The 18,397-nt window shown below is 34.0% G+C and overlaps 3 protein-coding genes across 4 annotated transcripts; 1 reads left to right on the top strand and 2 right to left on the bottom strand.

Annotated features, from left to right (window-relative positions):
* Positions 1-53: 53 nt before the first annotated feature.
* Positions 54-2,467, bottom strand: LOC145946581 (hatching enzyme 1.2-like). Its single transcript, XM_083056280.1, has 6 exons — positions 2,377-2,467; positions 1,828-2,034; positions 1,535-1,687; positions 1,120-1,446; positions 891-1,027; positions 54-737 (listed from the first exon to the last, which is right to left on the bottom strand). The coding sequence occupies exons 2-6, from the start codon at positions 2,021-2,023 to the stop codon at positions 432-434; spliced, it is 1,119 nt and encodes a 372-aa protein (XP_082912406.1). The 5' UTR covers positions 2,024-2,034; positions 2,377-2,467; the 3' UTR covers positions 54-431.
* A 695-nt stretch (positions 2,468-3,162) lies between these two features.
* Positions 3,163-6,872, top strand: Fu (STKc_STK36 domain-containing protein fused). Of its 2 annotated transcripts, XM_083056269.1 has the most exons (10): positions 3,163-3,229; positions 3,642-3,784; positions 3,871-3,984; positions 4,054-4,199; positions 4,273-4,452; positions 4,514-4,658; positions 4,737-4,930; positions 5,014-6,194; positions 6,283-6,467; positions 6,642-6,872. In XM_083056269.1, exons 2-10 carry the CDS (start codon positions 3,650-3,652, stop codon positions 6,708-6,710), a joined length of 2,349 nt encoding a protein of 782 aa, XP_082912395.1. In that variant the 5' UTR covers positions 3,163-3,229; positions 3,642-3,649; the 3' UTR covers positions 6,711-6,872. The 2 variants fall into 2 exon arrangements, with proteins under 2 accessions (XP_082912395.1, XP_082912396.1); XM_083056270.1 differs by lacking the exons at positions 3,163-3,229; positions 3,642-3,784 and having other exon boundaries at positions 4,070-4,199; positions 6,642-6,869.
* A 21-nt stretch (positions 6,873-6,893) lies between these two features.
* Positions 6,894-8,670, bottom strand: LOC145946582 (seminal metalloprotease 1-like). Its single transcript, XM_083056281.1, has 5 exons — positions 8,495-8,670; positions 8,154-8,333; positions 7,593-7,895; positions 7,231-7,364; positions 6,894-7,164 (listed from the first exon to the last, which is right to left on the bottom strand). Exons 1-5 carry the CDS (start codon positions 8,646-8,648, stop codon positions 7,012-7,014), a joined length of 924 nt encoding a protein of 307 aa, XP_082912407.1. The 5' UTR covers positions 8,649-8,670; the 3' UTR covers positions 6,894-7,011.
* Positions 8,671-18,397: the final 9,727 nt, after the last annotated feature.

The following is an 18,397-nucleotide window of genomic DNA, read 5'->3' as shown; positions in this document are numbered from 1 at the left end:
AATGTTCTGAAATTCTAGTGACTTTACTGAAATTGTACAGATAATGACATCTGTTGGTGATGTTGGAGGATATTTTCGATGGGTACTTCAGAAATTAGAATCAATATTTATTAAAGATGTCATTACTGATTTTTTGTGTGTAATCAATAAAATTATATATACATACATCAAATATCACATATCGCACACACATATTATGCATGTGTAATATAACATTAAGAAACATAAGAGACATTTATTATCACTATATGTAAGAATGTTTAAAACTTTATGTGTGTATAAAAAGAGTAAAATTTCCCACAAAATATCAACAATGTATACGACGCTGTAGGTCTACCGCATTATAGTAAATTCCATCGCTTCTATTTGTTTTTCTTCTCGGAATATTGTATAATTATCAGGTTGAATACAGTGTACAGATCTAGGAAAAATTACTCGAAATTATTTAAATCTACCGATTGATCTTGAAACATATTTTCTTCTAATTCGTGTGATTTTGCATTATGTATGCTAGATATTGGCACTTGCATTTCTACTCCTGTTTTAAACACAAGTTTGTTATTTTGTTGTTGTGATTTTAGACGAACGAAATTTTCTCTTTGAAACAAAGAATTTCTTGTAAGTTGCTGGTTATTAAACAAACTTCTAGGGCCGGCTTTGCAATTATAAGTAATTAACAATTTCTGTATATCGTAAAATGACATGTGATCTCTTTGGCCGATCGCCACACGAGGATTCTATAAAAAATAGAATTTTATTATTAATTCAATTAAAAATCCTGAATCAACAATATTATATTATTTGATGCAACAAATTAGACATTATAAATATTAACAATTTTATCTTTAAAATATCTTAAAAATATTTATAACACTTTGTCGCATAATTACCTTAGGTATTATTGTTGGAGTATCTCTATTTATAGAGAATGAAGTCATCGAGTAATGCATTACACTATCATAATCGTACGGTAACCCATAAGTAGTTACTTCACTGGTATTCGCAAGATTGAAATTGTATGCATGTTCTGGAAACAGAGACTTAGTTGTTAATCCTATTTTCGATTCAATATTAATTGCATGTTAAGAGGGAGTGGCTATTAAATTTTATACTACTTACTCTTTACTATATTTTCCCATACTATAGTGACGTAATTGTTTCGATCTGGTCTCATGTGTTCGTGATATACACCTAGGGCGTGCATCATCTCGTGTATCGAGTGTCCAACTTCCCAGAAACACTGTTCCACGTTTAAGTTCATGTTCGTAGGTCCATGGTCCCTACGTCCTATATCGCAGTAACAACCCTGATAATGACCCGAAATGTTGACCCAATTATTCATCGGAATTCTTCGATAGTCTAGAATGCGCTGAAATCTAACACAAGTGTTTGCCATTATAATACCCAATGCTTTCTGCAGTAAATCGAGTTTACTCGGTTGATTAACTGAAACAGATAATGTATAAAAACGCTTATATATTATTTATTTTGAAATATTTCTATACAATTTAAAATTGTCAGAGAAATGTTTCACCTATGATGGCATTAACATAGTACTTTACGACACCGTTAGGCCATAATAAATTTCTATTCGTCGTAAGAGTTTTTCTCGATGGCAAATTACTTATATCTCCTTCTCGTTTATTTGCAATTTCTTCGGGATTCTCGTACTGAGACCACGAATCAACTGTTTAAAAAATATAAATTATTGTCATGAGATATTGTAGTGTTTTTTAGACTTTGTTTTCGTCGTATCTTTTAGAATATTTTAGATTATATGTATATCATATTTGGATCTAATTAATATAAATGGGCTTCTTTACTTACGTCTATAACTGATGATTCTTCCGGTTGAAGTCTTCCTTGTTTGTAATGGCGGTAATGGCCCTGTACAAGACCCAGTATCATCAGGAATAATCTGCATCATCTTATCATCTACACGTGCATTAACATCCGTGATTAGCCAGTTGCCTAATAAAACTACCAATGTCAAAAAAAACGAGGCACATCGAGCTTCCTGCATCTTTCTCGGACCTGCACACACATAGTTTGAAATTGCCGGTGAGATTGTGACATTTGTATTTATAAAAGATATAATTTTTCAAATCTTACAAAGTAATATTTTCTGTGTGTATGTTCATTAATTATTTAAAAATTATTAAAAAATTCTTTCATTGCTGTTGGCGCTTTAAAAATTTGCTTGTAGGATATATACTCTGTTTTGGCGCCTTATTTAGGCGCTCGATTAACATATATATTGCTCGAAAAGGACTCCGTATAGGCGCCTAATATATAGGCATTCAATTTTTTTATCAGCAACGAGAGACCGTATAGAATACTCTATTGTTAATGTAATGTTATTTAGATTATGTATACCTTTTCTGCAGAATATGCGCGCTGACGATCCGAAAAACTTTTGGCAGTCCAGTGTCGGTCGCGGTTGAACGTCTATCGTCTGCTACGCGCGTTTTGTATTAATAATCCACCGCAGCGAAACAGTTTAGACATTATATATATATATTTCTGTCATAGCAATTTTATTTTTTTACAAACATAAGCATGTGTTTCTATCGTACGGAAAAGTTATAATAACGATAAAAGCGTTATTCTCTATCGATACTCTCTGTTTATAATTCTATCAAATTCTGCTTGTTACTTTCAACAAACATTTTAACACCGTATAATTAATATTTGTTACAGTGATAGAAATTGTTATTCAAAAGCAATTAAATATCTTATCAGAGGGATTATTTTTCTGACACTCAATTTACATAAGATTTATGATAGTATGTCCATAATATATTATTATAGCAATATCTCTCACTTTCATAAAAAAGTTTTATACGTTTACTAATTGTAAGTGAAGAGAGATCTAGGCTCTAGGAAAAAAATATATAATTGAAAGCATATTTATATAAATATGTAATAATTATTATATATATAGTATTCGTGTTTAACAATAACGCATTTATTTTGTTTATATTTCTAAGCGTAGATGGTAAAAAGAGTTAATTTATTATTTATAATTATTTAGTTTATAATTTATATTATTCATATATATTTTATGCTTATATGTACGCATATATGCGCGATAAAAGATATATATTTTTTCTTTCCGCGCTATATAATTTTCTCTGTTATCATCAGAGGTTTCTTCCAACCTTACTTGATTTACTAACCATACTTGGTTTGGCTCACTTTTGTTCTTGCTCCAACTGCAGCATTATAGGTTAGTGCGCGATTATAACAATAATATAATCTTTGTTTTCGAGCTTGCTAATCAAGACACGTGCTTAGGATTATTATTTTATTTATTGTAAAGACGTGGCAAATAATGTGAACAAGTACTGAAAGTGAAAAATCTAAATTTATATGTGCTTAATAAAAACATTTCCAAATTGGAAGAACTTTTTAAGAAAAAAAAAAAAAGAAACTTATTACTCGGTCCTGTAAGAAGTTTCTTAAATTTGAAGAAATTCAAATTATAAAAAAATTCATCGCTACATTTAATCTGATGTTTTCGCATTTAATTGTTTACATTTAATACATCTCAACGCGTGTCAAGCGGCATTTATTTTGTCGCATGCGCACATTGTGCTGATATAAAGAGTGTATTCTTGTTACATTTGATTTGAAAAAAGCTGTCAAGATGAAGAAATACGAAAATTTCAAAATAGGAAAATATGAGATTTTGAAACAGATCGGAGAAGGATCCTTTGGACAGGTGTATAAAGCTAAAAAGCGTTCGGATGGTGAAATCGTGGCTTTTAAAATGATAAAAAAGGTATGTTGAGTCTGCGTTAGAACCAAGAGAGATATAAATAACTCCTGTGTGTTTCATGACTAATACACCATTATACTTGCCCACAGTGTGGCAGAACGTTTAAAGAACTTAAGGGTTTACGTCAAGAGTGTGAGATTCAACGTAATTTGCATCATCCCAATATTGTACAAATGATAGACTCATTTGAAACAGAGAATGAGGTATGTCTGATCGAAACTAAGCTATAAATGAAACATATTTCTAGATATTTTGTGGAATATCTGATCTAGATCGTGGTTGTAACAGAATACGCGGATAAGGAACTCTATGACATATTGGATAAGGAAGGCAGATTGTCCGAGGAAAGAACGCAAGTAATAGCTTGTGATTTGGTATCTGCGCTTTATTATCTGCATTCAAATCGAGTGATGCATAGGTTTGTGTCTAATTGGAGACAGGAACAGCATGTAATATATGCAATGATATAACAATTGTGTTAATATTATTAGAGATCTCAAGCCTCAAAATGTTCTCTTGGAAGCAAATGGTGTGGCTAAGTTGTGTGATTTTGGATTTGCTCGTAGTATGAGCACCGGTACACATGTACTTACTTCTATCAAAGGGACACCATTATACATGGCACCAGAACTTATAGACGAATGTCCTTATGATCACAATGCTGATTTATGGTAAATATATAACTATACAACGATTGGATACAATTTATATAACAATTGTATAAATTTCTAGGTCTTTAGGTTGTATAATTTATGAATTAGTAGTGGGTTCTCCTCCTTTTCAAACCACTTCGATACTGCACTTGGTGAAGTTGATCAGATTTGAAACAGTAAAGTGGCCAGATTTTATTTCCCCAAATTGCAAAAGCTTCTTACAAGTACGAATATTTATTTTAGGTGATATTAGGTATATATTTATATGTAATGTAACTTTCATCATAATTTCATAATTTTAGGGTTTACTTCAAAAGGATCCTTCTAAACGATTGACCTGGCCTGCTCTTCTTGAACACCCATTCGTCAAAGATCGAATTATAATAGTAGGAGGCTCTGCATCTACTCCATTTACAACTCCGCTATCTACAAGTCAAGCGATAGCAAAACAACAGCAATTGCATAATTTGGCAATACATGCTGTAAAACAAACCAAGTATTATATTATTAATTTTTGATATTTGTTTAAAAGGAATTATATTTATAATATGTATATTTTATTTAAGATAATACTTTTAGAGTTGCGGAGAAAGCAATCCAGAAAAGAGAGGATGAACGGAAATATTATCAACGAACATGTTTTTCACAACCAGGCTATCCGATATCTTTTACTTACTGTCAGCATGGGATAACACACTGTCAAGCATTACGTCGTAGCGAACCAAGCGGCACTGACTCCAGTGCCAGCATTGACGTACTCTTGGGAAATCTTAGTCTTAGAGCATCTCTGAGAAGTGATTTGTTAGCTGCAGATCACGCTATATGTCAGAATGATTGTCCGCATAGTGCAAATGTACATCATAATTTCCCAATAGAGGATCACTCAAAACCTGTTCAAACGCAAACGGATGACAATCATTCCATACGACAGTTGAATAGGGAATTGCATCACACTAATGCTCAGGGTGATGGAGTCAATGTAGGCCAACAAATTGAAAAATCTTCACATGTGAATCAAATTGTACACGGTGATGGTGATTGCAAACAGAGCTGCTTGAGCATTGATTACGAGCAGGAATTTGGTGAGAAAAAATTGACTGAAAAGCATACAAGATTGCCAGATTGGGATCTGAGAGCAGTAGAAAGACCTATCGAAAACGAGGAGTGGGTTGCATTTTTACAAAGATCAATGGAAGAAGTTATGGAGGGCGAGATCGACTCGTTGTTACAACAAAACTGCGTTTCGGTGTTCGTTTCTCCTTTGAGAAATCCGGCAGCCGGTTGTCGAGTCATCGAATATGTAGCTTGCTTATTATCTTTGCCATTTACCGTGTCAATCAGCAAGGAGAATTTGAAGAAGATCGAACGGGTTTATTTAGATGTAAGAGTGGTACCGAATTTCGTTTATGCTATAAAGCTGTTAATGTCGGAACGTTCCAACAGCGAATCGAACACGGCAGATTTAACCAATACGGGAACGAGATCGGCATCTTCTTTATCCGCAGATGAACTTGAAGCTCTTGAATGTGCGATGCTGGTCCTTTGTAGGTTGGTCTACATCGAGGATCAATTTCTCATGCAGTTTTGCGATGCTATTTACATTGTGAACGGAATGCCACTTCTACAACAATTGTTAACTTTGGAGAAAAGAAAGGCAAGAGTTGTTGCAGATCTCGTTGCGATTTTAAATAATGTTCTACGTTCTCAACCTGAAAATGCTGAACTTGTAGAACGAGTCGTACTACGTACGAAACCTTCTGGTGAGCTACGTGTAGATTATTTGTTTCTGCAATATTAATATATTATAATTTTATAAATTATACATATCAAATTATATTTTTAATGAAGGTGTTTTGGTGGAGCAGCTCAACAAACTTCTCAATCATCGACAAGCTGTTTTGCGAGCGAGAACATGTATTATGATCAGATTGTTAGGTAGATTTTGCTGTCGAGCACTACAACAAGTCTGGGATAAATCGTTAAAAAATCTAATTGAGAGTTTAACCGAGGATGAGGATGAACAAGTACGACATGTAAGTAAATTACTAATGCATGTATTCTTTCAAATTTAGATTTATATAATATATAATTATATAATTTATTATATATATATATATATATATATATATATAAAATATACATATAATATTATATAATATATATTATATAATTTAGACTTATATAATATATCATAAATATGATTCTAGGCGGCAGAGGATGCTGTAAATGAATTGAAACAACTAACATATTACAATCAAAAGAGTCCTGCCAATTAAGTGCCTTAAGATTAAATAAAAAAAACTATTTTTAGGAATCAATTTTAATGCTATATTGTCTGATATATAAGCCTTATAATATTTCAACATCAAATATATATTTTATTTATGAATAAACTTTATATATTTCAGTTATACTTTAGTTATACTTTAGAGATAAGATATATTTGATATTTTCAGAAATCTCACTACATAATAAACATGTGTGTAATCTAAAATGGAAATATATTTACATATATATTTTGCTTTATCGATATTTAATATTATAAATTCTAGAGAATTTGATTTTTGGAACATGAACTTAATCGAATATCCATCCTAGAGGAATTTCTTCAGAAGAATCGTCATTTTCTCCCGGCTTACGATCGCCACATTGCTCTTTATACATTGCTTGCACCTTAGCTACATCCTTTTCACTGAGCCCATCTCGCTGACCAAGTTTTACCTTTTGTTTCTGCAAAACATTGAGATGAAATTAAAATCAATAGGAATATTGCGAGTGTGCCCACACGATTATTACCTTGGGCGTAATAGTAGGTTCTCCATTCCTAGAGAAAGCATGAGAACTATAGTGCATGACACTCTTGTAATCATAGCTTATGCCATAATCGGTAACAGTGCGATTGTCATACTTGTTGAAATTATGCTCTTTACCTGCAAGAGTTCATTAAAATTCGGTTCACACATTATGCGAGACTACTCACCTTAAGAATATTATAGAATATATTATCATTTTCATTTTGATATATGAATGAACTGAATAAATAATATATTACGCATTCAAAAAATCTTTCAATATAAAAAATTTATAGAAAAATGTACATTTTTTATATATGACTAAAGATGAAATATTTTAATAATATTAATGTTATTGGCAGATACCTAATTTAATATTCTCCCAATGTATAGTGACCCACTCATCTCGGTCCGCGGCGCTCTGCTGATGATAGAAGCCTAAGGCGTGCATGAGCTCGTGCACGACAACGCCGTGATGAACGCATCCCGGATTTTGTAGATTCAACACCTGTCCGCGACCGTGACGACCTACCAGGGACCAGCATCCCGATTTTTTCGCTTGTATTGTCACATAATCCTCGTCAGCATCCTTGTAAGGTCGAAAACGTAAGCAAGTTTTCTCATAATATTCTTGCATAGCTCCTTTGATCAATTCGATTTGGTCTCGATCTATGAGTTTATGATTTTTACATGTAAAATTGCATTTTTAAGTACATATAAAATGACGATTTAAATTCCCCTGGCTATTAAAGAGACGATATTTACTTTTAATTTTCAATCCGAGCTTAAGCGATTTTCAGCGAAATTGATCATAAACACAAATATAATATATAAAAGATATAGCATATCTATAATTAGTTAAAAACACTTACTTGATATATTTTACTTGCTATTAAAGTTTTGTAAAAAAAATATATAAAAAATTACCAAAATCATCTTCTTGTATAAAGAAAGGCACAACACCGCCGGGCCATCGTGCTGTAGCGTCTAAGAGACCATTTTTCCCTGATGGACTATCGGGATGAATCATTATATCACCCTCATATAAACCACTCAGCTCCCAAACATTTTGTAGATCATTCGGGCTCCAATATTTTATATTATTGGCTACGCGAGAAAACATGAATATAACAAGTTTTAACAAAATGCTATATACACAACAATTACACAATCAAAATGATTCAAATAAAATTTATTTTTATTTCAAATTTCATATATTTATACAAAATTCGTTGTGAAATTGGAAGTATAATTAGAGATTTAATTACCAATTTTCTCGTGATTGTAGTCATTGTCGAAAACTCCATTGAACCGTGGTTCAGGTGGTACAGAGCGACCATGAGATTCGCGATGACTCTTAGCTGGCAATCCTAAACCGATACCGATCGCTACGAGTGATAAAATTATTCGTATTAGAACCATTATTGTACTTTCTCCTGAAGAAGAGCACCACTTAGTCTAATTACAAAAAGTATCGTTCCTTCCTTTATATATGAAACCCTTATCCACCTTAGCATACACTCACTAACAGAACTTTGTAGATACTAGATATGCAAATACATACTTTCTTTATCTGCTGGAAGTAAAAGATTGTGCGAAGTAAAAGATATTTAGTAAGTGTCCTCTAAAATACGACATCTTTTCATCGATACTTCTTTATTAATTCAATTTGCTTTGCATCAAATTAATGTTGCCTTCTAGGGCTAATTAGTAACATCAATTATTGCAATGTTTCACTCAAGTTCTCTCGTTTTGAAACCTATTTAAGTCGAAAATTATAATCACGGACATAGCCTGAATATAAATCGCACAGCTTATCTTTCCGTTGCAACCTAATAGCGTCCAGAAAATGAGTTCCGGTGACAAGTTTCCAGTAGAATTATCACCGCACGTTATTGTAATGTATGTACGTCAAGACGATACATTTGCATAAAGGAAGTTACGTGTACACGAAACAAATACAAATTAAGTCTTGCCATGCTTTATCTCATTGTCAGTGTATATGATAAAATGTAAAATATTTCTTCTTACGATAATTATTTAATTAGACAGTAATTTTTTAATTAGATATTTTGATAAGAAGAATATCTTAAATTAAAATTTATTTGCAATATAAAAAATTGTGCTGGAAAATATAGTCCATAAATTTGCTTAATTTACTAAATTTTTTAATTTTTTAAATTGATAATTAAATCTCTTTTTAGGACACATATTTTTTTCTAATTTATCGCTAAAAATTTCAAACATATTAGAATATATATAGAAATTTTTGAAATTAACAAATATTTTTGACATTTCAAGTGTGATTGCGTTTTGCATATGTGTCTTCTACATGCAAGACTTTTACTCTTTACTATACATCTGTAATAGAATATCCTCCGTGCCCGATCAATTAAAAAATCTGACGTAGCTCTTTTTTTCATCTTTCACGGCGCATTATTTATCGCTGTTCTGAAAATGAGCAACACGGTAGATTCGATAAAGGAGCGCCGAGAAGGAGGCGCCTGATCGGATCTCCGGCATCCCGTCGCCTCGAGGCGATTCATGGATGTGGGTCAAAATTATTCAGTAGCCGGCCGCGTAATTCAGTACATCGGTACATTATCTTTGAATCGCGCGTTTCGTGCCTTTCCCTCCGGACTCCGGACCTCCTCCGTCCTCCGCCGCGCCCGCGAGGTTCGTCCTCAGCCTCCGTCTTCACTCGGGCCCGGGCGCATGTACGAGGCAAGAAAAAAAGGCGTACAATTATAATCGCGCGAAATTAACGGTAGCAACCGCACTTCGCTCACCGCATCAAACACGCCATGCACAAACAGCGTTGATAACGATTGCGATATATGCATTTCAATAATCATTCATCACACGTGCGAATAACGAGAATTAGAATGACACATCGTAATGCGAGAGGAAGATTGACGACATTCGAGATACAGCGATAGCCATTAATTTGTGTGATGCAATGATTAATAAGAAATTGAATTTTTGAATAAAAAAAAAACGATCTGGATAAATCAATTTTTCTCTCTTATAAATAGTTGATTTCTAATTTAAAAAATTATTTGACGTTTGAAGAATCCGTCGAAAATATATCAATTTTTCTATTAATCGTAAATTTTCAAGTTGAATGATTTTTGCAATGCGATTACGATATTATATATTTAATTTAAAAATGCCTTTTTAACATTTGTTTCTGGAAATGCTGAAGTAATCTTTAAATTAGACAGATAAGACCCAGAATGATATACGAAATCTACTGAATACAAAAGTAAAAATGAAGATATCTTATTATATTTATATGCTACATCTTTTCTATATACTTTTCACATTATTTTGCCATCTAAAAATCCTCTTACATATAAGCCTATTGTTTAGTATAATCTGTATGCACATTGACGGACTTGTCACTTTATGCCGATTTTATTGATATTTATGTAGTACATTGAAAAAAAAATTTGTTAACTTGACTAAACCTTTCAACTAAATTACTATTTTGTTAATTGAACATGCATTAGTATTTAAGTCAAATATACATTTTGGTAGATTTAATATGTTATATTTAATTTAAATATTTCTATATGTTTAATTAACAAGATAATATTTAGTTGAAAGGTTTAGTCAAATTAACAATTTTTTTTCAGTGTAAGCAAGCGAAAATGAGATTAATAAGCATTTTGTGAATTATCGAAATAATTAAAATTTCCTACTCATCACCTCTTAAGCGGACGCCGTTTAGATCACGTCTTTTCCCTTCCGTATACGTTCCACGGGTTCGGGACAAAATTGTCGGCGACGTCGCGTGATTCGAGATCCTCAGCACATTCGGCTCGAACCAGTCTAGACGTTCGTTAGATAAAAGCTTCGTTTTAACATACGGATGTACAAGCACGCCGGTATATACGCGGAGTCGCGCCCGAAAATCTCGAAGGCAGGGAATCGAAGGCAAGGCCAACGACCGAGGCGTTCCAGATTCGGGTAGCCTAAATTCTAACCGGACTTCTTGGAACCGCAAGCGAACAAGAATGATTCTTCCACGTTCGTTACGGGCAACTCGCGTTTTATGACCGTCTAATGATGGTTTATGGCTTTTCTTCTTGGTTTTCTTGTTCACTTCATTTCAACAAATTGTATCATCCCTCGTCGCGGATCTCCTATCGGATGCCGGTTCATCGATTTTATCTCGCTCATTTTCTCTCTCCTTAGCTCTTCTAAACTTATTTTATTAAGAAATTTCTTTTGCAAAATACACAAAAATCAGATTACGATCTTTGGCGCAGATCGAGTCGTTAATTCTTGTCGGTGATAAAAATTTATAGACAGTGGCCGATCTAACGGTTGTTAAAATGCAGATGATTCTTTTGAATTTTTTTTTAGCTTTATACAAGACTGCAATGCTTATCATTTTTTATATTATACTTTCTACTTTATCTGTTATATTGTGTTGAGGATAACAAATAGATATCCCTATATTAATTTACTGTGTGCGTACATTAATAATATCTGACACGTTTGCATTCGGCAATTAAATTTCTCCTTAAGAAAATTATTTTATTACCTTTGCATAGTTGATTGCAAAATTGGACTGCAAAATGCTTGCAAAAATCTGAAACGAAGAGACTCAATAAGAATCGCGTGTCATGAGATGTCTATGAATGCAAACGAATGGGACACATTTAATATACATCACGATTATATAATACTCGTATATTAATTAATATACATTATGAATATGATCAATTAAATAAATAAAACTCCCCGTTAGAATTAAAATGGACTCTGCTAAAAAAAATTGCTCGTGCTGTCATTAAATCGACAATCAAAGATAAAAAGGAAGATATTAAAATTTCGCCTTCTCGCCGTGTTCTCATTAAAAATTCTCGAAACTCGTCTTACGCGTGCTGTTTCAGATCTTAACCCGTCTAGGCATATTAATAAATCACAATTTAATTTCTGTTAATGAATATATTTCATATCTAAATTTGATGATTATAAAAGGTATAAAAGATTTTATCACAATTGTATCAGCATTATGGAGCAATCTGCTAGAATAAGGAACATAATCCTATAATACGAAAGCCGAAAGAGCAAAGATCGAGACGTTCGCACAGGTGCAAACGAATCGAACGTGTCGCCTCTCGGGAGGAACGTCATTGTCTTATTGGACTCTCTCGGTTCGTCGGAGAGTCATTGTGTGCAGGGCGCGAATTCAGCGTGATACCGTGGCACGTGACTTGTCTAACGAGCGATTAGACCAGGCGAATGCCGGCCGTGGCGCAAGAAACGTGAGAGATTTCTAACGATTGCCGTGGTCGCATTAGCAGTTCCTTGCTCCCGGCGCGCGAACAGAGTCGAGGCGATAGTCGCTAACGATCGTTCTCTTCTATAGCGCGAAATCTTTTGCGCGCCGCGAATGCACATGCTATTCCACGTGTAACCACGTGGGACAACGAACCGCGGTCTCTTTCCCGCCGTGGAAACACTTGCAGTTTTTTTTACCCTGCTGTTTCTGATATTCGAAATGCAAATACTGTACGATACGAAATACAGTGCTTGTGAAATGAGTGCAATGTAATGCTGTAAGATTTTGATACGAGTAGAGTCTCTCAAGATCGGCGCCGATTGCTCACACGAGAAGTTGAAATTGTATTTTCACGTTAATATTAATTTTATTAACGGTCATTATTTTATATATGCATTTCTGTATTAATTCGTCATAGCAAATATGATAATATTTATATTGAACTACTCTTTTTTACATTAGTTGATAAATTATAATTAAATAGATACATACAAGTTTCAATTAATTTGTAAGTTTAAGTTAAAGCAGAATTATTGTTTTATAAAAAGACATGAAAGTCTTTATAATATATTTTCCCGAGATAGAAGATCGCGCGTAATCATTAACATTGCGCAATGAGCCAAACATGCGAGTTATTTCGTGGTAATATTTTGAAGACCATATTTGACTTTTTCTGCAGAGTGTTGTCACTTATTGAAGTCGCTCAATATCATGTACGTAACCGGTCTTCATCAAGGGGAAGTCTTTCCGTGAAGTTTCACTTGTACAACATTCGTGTAATTCCTTTTTTTTTCTTTTCTTTTCCTTTTTTTTGCGAAAGTCTCGACCCGCTCAAATTATGCCAGTTTTTGCCACATAAATATATATGTTTTATCTTTGCCAAAAATGTAAAAATAACTTTTTCAAGCAGATTTAAACAATGCTCTAAGTGTCGTAAATGAAAGATAGAAATGGCGGAAAAAGTACGTAACGTTGACGGCATATATGGTAATTAAAACGCATTCTGCATTTTAACTATGTTTGTCTGGACAAACTGGAAAAATTTCTTGGCTTTCTTTTTATCCATCTTTCCTTTTAATATATTGCAATAAAATAACAAATATATAAAAATATGATGCTGAAATATAAGTAAACATATAATTTATCAATATGAAAAAATATATTTTAATTAACAAAAAAATTATAATTTTTATAAGATGCAGAACTTACTGCTTAGAATTCGACATGTAAAATTTTATACAAGAGCAACACATCTTCTAGAATTACTCTAACCATCTCTATTCCCGCTATATTACATCCGAAATCTCGCGAGCTTGCAGAATGTTGAATACAAGAGAGATGAATCTGATATATGCAGTGGACGGAAGACGAGATGCGAAGGCGGGATGGAGGTATTTTTAGCGGCACAACAGTTAACCTCTTTATCCTGCTTTACGAGCCTCGCGTCATTTCTCCAGCGCGATTTCCTTTCTTCCCTTCGGGCCTGATCGCCAAATAAAATCGACCGATGGCTCAGAATGAGCTGCCTTGTCGATCACTCGCGTCTTGTCGTCATACTCGACACGCTTCCACCAAACGACGTTACTTGCGGCGAAATAAATTTGCAGAATTCAAGCCTTCCAGAATCAGGCGAATACAATTTTTTTCATTAAACGAGTAAATAGTGGTCCATCGATCGATGCAACGCACAGATATGTCTATATAGAACGGAAAGATGTAACGAAATAAAAAGAATAAGATCCAAGAGGTAGATTTAAGATTTAATTTTAATTTTTTAATTTTTATTTTGCTCGCAAAGAACTAGCCACACAGCCTAGATAAACTTTGTAGAACAATTATAAAATACATATTGAGGGTTTAACGATAAAAGTTTTTTGTTAGCATGAAATAAAAATATTTAATAAAATTTTAAAATAAATTAAGGCAATTTTTATGTGCGGTTTTCTCAAGGAGTAGACATCATTGATTATTGCAACAATTGAATTATTATAAGTTAATACCGATTTATTTATTTGTGTCTATTTAATACATACTTCACGGCTCTAATAACCACAGAGATTGTCTAACTACTCTAACTACTCTAACTATAGTATGTGTCTCATATACACAATTTATTAACCTAGCTGGTACGAATTCTGATATTATGTGTCGACATTAATAATTGAACCGTCTACATTTACGGTGTTTCGCGCGAGCGCGAATGATGCCAGCGTCTAATTTCGCGTTTCCTGTAATCATTGTTTGCCGATTTTGGCAAGTGGCACCGTGGTCTCGTGTACTGATATTCTCGGAGATCGCAGACGCGGATGAAAGCCAAAATAATCGTAAAGGATGTTTCCGCGCCGTGTATCTCTCTCCGGGCAGGCTCGGTCTCCCGTGAACCACTGACCCACTGTGGGACTCCGGACCATCGGGACCAACAATGTATTTTGGTAGTGAGTAAACTCGGCGAACAGCGCGGACGTCCTCGGTTCATCGACCCTCATCACCATCCTTTTCTCTCTTTCTCTCTTTCTCCATTTCGCCCTCGTTCAACTCTACTTTTTGCCTCCCTCTTTCTCTTTCCCTCTTTTTTTTCTCTCGCCCCCCTGCCGAGTTCTTTCTATCCCTCCTTTCATCGTCGCCAATGGTGCCCGCGGCTTTTAATGCGATCATATCCGCTATCGCGAGATGGACCACTGTGTTCGTCGTTTTTTTTTACCTACTTCGCTATCATAAAAGAATGCCAAGCAACTCGATAGAATTGATTCGTGTAAATCGATATTTTATCATAAATATTGTACACTAAATACTATAATTTATGCCTCACATTCTGAACCAATTAAGGGCCAGTTTCAACGTCGGTTAACTTTTAACCTCCGGTTAAATTATATCTTTGTCTCTTTTTAAGAACGTATCTGAAAAGAGACAAAGATATAGTTTAACCAGAGATTAAAGTTAACCGACGTTTGTGAAACTGGCCCTAAAAGATATAAATAAAGATTTATGTTTATTTACTTAAAAATAATGAACGTACGAAGAAGGGTAGAACGAATGAAATTGAAAGACGACTATTCGAGAGTCTTTGTCATAATTATCATAAAATCATATGATCAGATCACATGCCAATGTTACAGCTATGCTACGTAGTTTTATTTCTGTTTTCGCTAACAATTGAATAATAAAAAATTTAATAGATAAAATTTAGATCAAGTAGAGTTTTTGCATGTATAACAGATATTAGTAAAGTTTTGTCAATCTAGTATGTTCTGGCCAGAAATTGCTCCTTATTATTAGATTTTTAATTTAATTAGTAACTTAACCGATGTGCAACAAAAGGGCAGGCTAACGTTGAGATATGAGATATCTCATATTATCGCAATGAAAGAGGTGAACGTTAGTACGTGCGAGCACGTGACCGATGGGCCGTTATCTAGCGGGCCGCGTGAGGCCCTCCACTTTGTGAAACGGGGAGTCCGAGATCATATATTGCGGCGTTAAACCTTCTTTCTTTCTTTCCTTCCTCCTTTGCTCTTCACTTTTTTTCTCTCCATCTTTCTGGTCCTTTTCGCTCTGATCCTATCTCTCTCTATCTCTTGCCCCCCTCTCTGTCTCTCTCTTATACCCACCCTCTTCACCGCTTTGTCCTCTCTTGCTCGTTCGAACAGCGAGCTTTGCGTTCTCCAGTCGGTCATACACCTGTGAGAGTGAAAGTGTCCTCCGTTCCCTGCCCCGCATTCCTCCCCCCTTCCCGCCGTTTATCAAACCGCCACCTTCGACGACTACCACCTTCCGCGACACCTCCAACGACACACGCTGCCCGTCCTCCACGATTGCCAAGTTCCTCGACTCGTCCCGTCAGTTCTCCAACGAGATGATTTCTTTCTGTGGATTTCTTCTTTTTGCGAGACGCTAAACGGGCCTCGCCCGCGGCAAACTTTTCCGATTATGATCGGTTAATTTTCATTATCACTCGGGACATATATTGTGTCAGAGAGTTTAACATTTAATAAGTCTTGAAAAAATGTTGACAATGTCTTTAATTAAGATATATATCTCATTTGACATAAATGCTTATATATATATATATATATATATATAAAACTAGAGAACTTTTATCCTATATTAAATTTTCCTATATTATTCTGTAAAATTTTTAGAGAATTTTACATAAAGAACATTAATATATCTATAAAAAAAAATATTACAATGTATTTGGTTTTGATCAGTAAAACTAACAAATTACATGTACGGCTAAATTAATTTTTTTTATTTATTTGAGATTTGATATGTAATAAACCGAAATAATGGATTAGTTTAATAAATTAATATTGATCTAAAAATCAACTAGGTTTTAACCAGTATTATTAGATTTTCAAAAAAGACTCAAGCATGTAGTGAATTTTAGTTATAAATTTCGAGTCATTAGCAATGCGTTAATTAGAAAGCTATATAAGTCATCGTTGTAGGGCTGACTGGTTCTTTGCCTACAGAGAATCATAAGGAGAATTTCCTCTCACAAGGGCGACTTGGGTTACTTTTTCACGGCGCGATTTTTTTCTCCAGACCCAATTGTTTAAAAGACGATTTCGTGAGCGTATAATAAAAATGTTTAAAAAGAGAAATTCTGGGAGAAAAGAAATCCTGCCTCCTTCACTAACTGTCAAAGCTTGTCTCGGTATAAGAATTATTTTTTTTTTTAATTTTTTTTTTTTTTATTTGGTGATAGCCGTGTCATTCGCTAACGGGGTTGAAAGGGTGATTATATCATAAATCCCGCGTTCCTCCCGAATTATGTTTGTTAGAGTAAGATATTAAAAGCTGAAAAAACTCATCAGGAACAAATTATTATGGACCAAATTGAGGAATAAATTACATATATTTTTTTGAGCGTTTATCTTCAACGAATACAAATACATTCTATACATGTAAGAAATTCAGAACATTGAAGAAATGTCACACATCGCTTGGATACGTCCAAAAAATGTTTTTAATTACTATATTTTGTATTTAACAATATTGATATAAATCTATATATAATTTTTTACGAAGACATAAACAAAGATGTACGATTGCAGCCGAAAAATATTTTAAACATTGAGAGCCTCTGTCCTTCGATAGATTGAATGGCCACGGGGCAATGGATAATCTTCTTAACCGGCCGTTCATTATCATAAATTCGCATTAGAAATTTCGTTAATAGACAATATCGCGAGACCCGCATGCTGATGAGCCGGGAAAGCTTCGACTTTCGAGTACGTCGACCCCTGATGACCCGGAGCAATCGGCCAAACGTCTCGCTCATCCTTTCTACCGATTGTAAGATCCGAATCATGATTTTACAAAATCGTGCAAACCCCTATCTTTTAGACATTCTCAAACGTTAAACTGAACTATCGTACGCAAATATTGACTATATATAGTTTACATTTCAAATTTTAAATTAAGCGTTATTTCTAATAAACAATAATGAAATAAAAATATTACACAGACTACGTAAGTGATGTTATTAAACAAATTTAAAAATATATTTGAAACTATTTAGACGACTCATATATATACACCAAATACAAATTAAACTTTCTATATGTTCTTTTCTTTGTACACATTCTGATTATGCAAAATTTATTTTTTTCTTTATTTCATTATTTTGATTTTCGTCATTTATTTTTCTCGCTACAAGACAGCGTCAAATTTGCAACTTTGAGCATCGCTGCTTTCGATGATCCGGTATTCTTTCACGGTCGATTTCACGTGCTCGTCGCACCTCTCGATTCGAGATTCAAGATTCCAGATGCCACAATGGAGGAACTTTCTTTCCGTGGTCAGCACTCGCAGTGCAATGCGTAAAAATATTTCTGAAATTATTGAATTGCATCTCTTACACAATGCATTT

Source organism: Prenolepis imparis, unplaced genomic scaffold, assembly GCF_030444845.1.
Source record: "Prenolepis imparis isolate NDT839.2.m4 unplaced genomic scaffold, iyPreImpa1.0 SCAF_17, whole genome shotgun sequence".
NCBI lineage: Eukaryota > Metazoa > Arthropoda > Insecta > Hymenoptera > Formicidae > Prenolepis > Prenolepis imparis.
The sequence above is the reverse complement of the archived record's forward strand: the minus strand, read 5'-3'. Positions and strand labels throughout refer to the sequence as shown.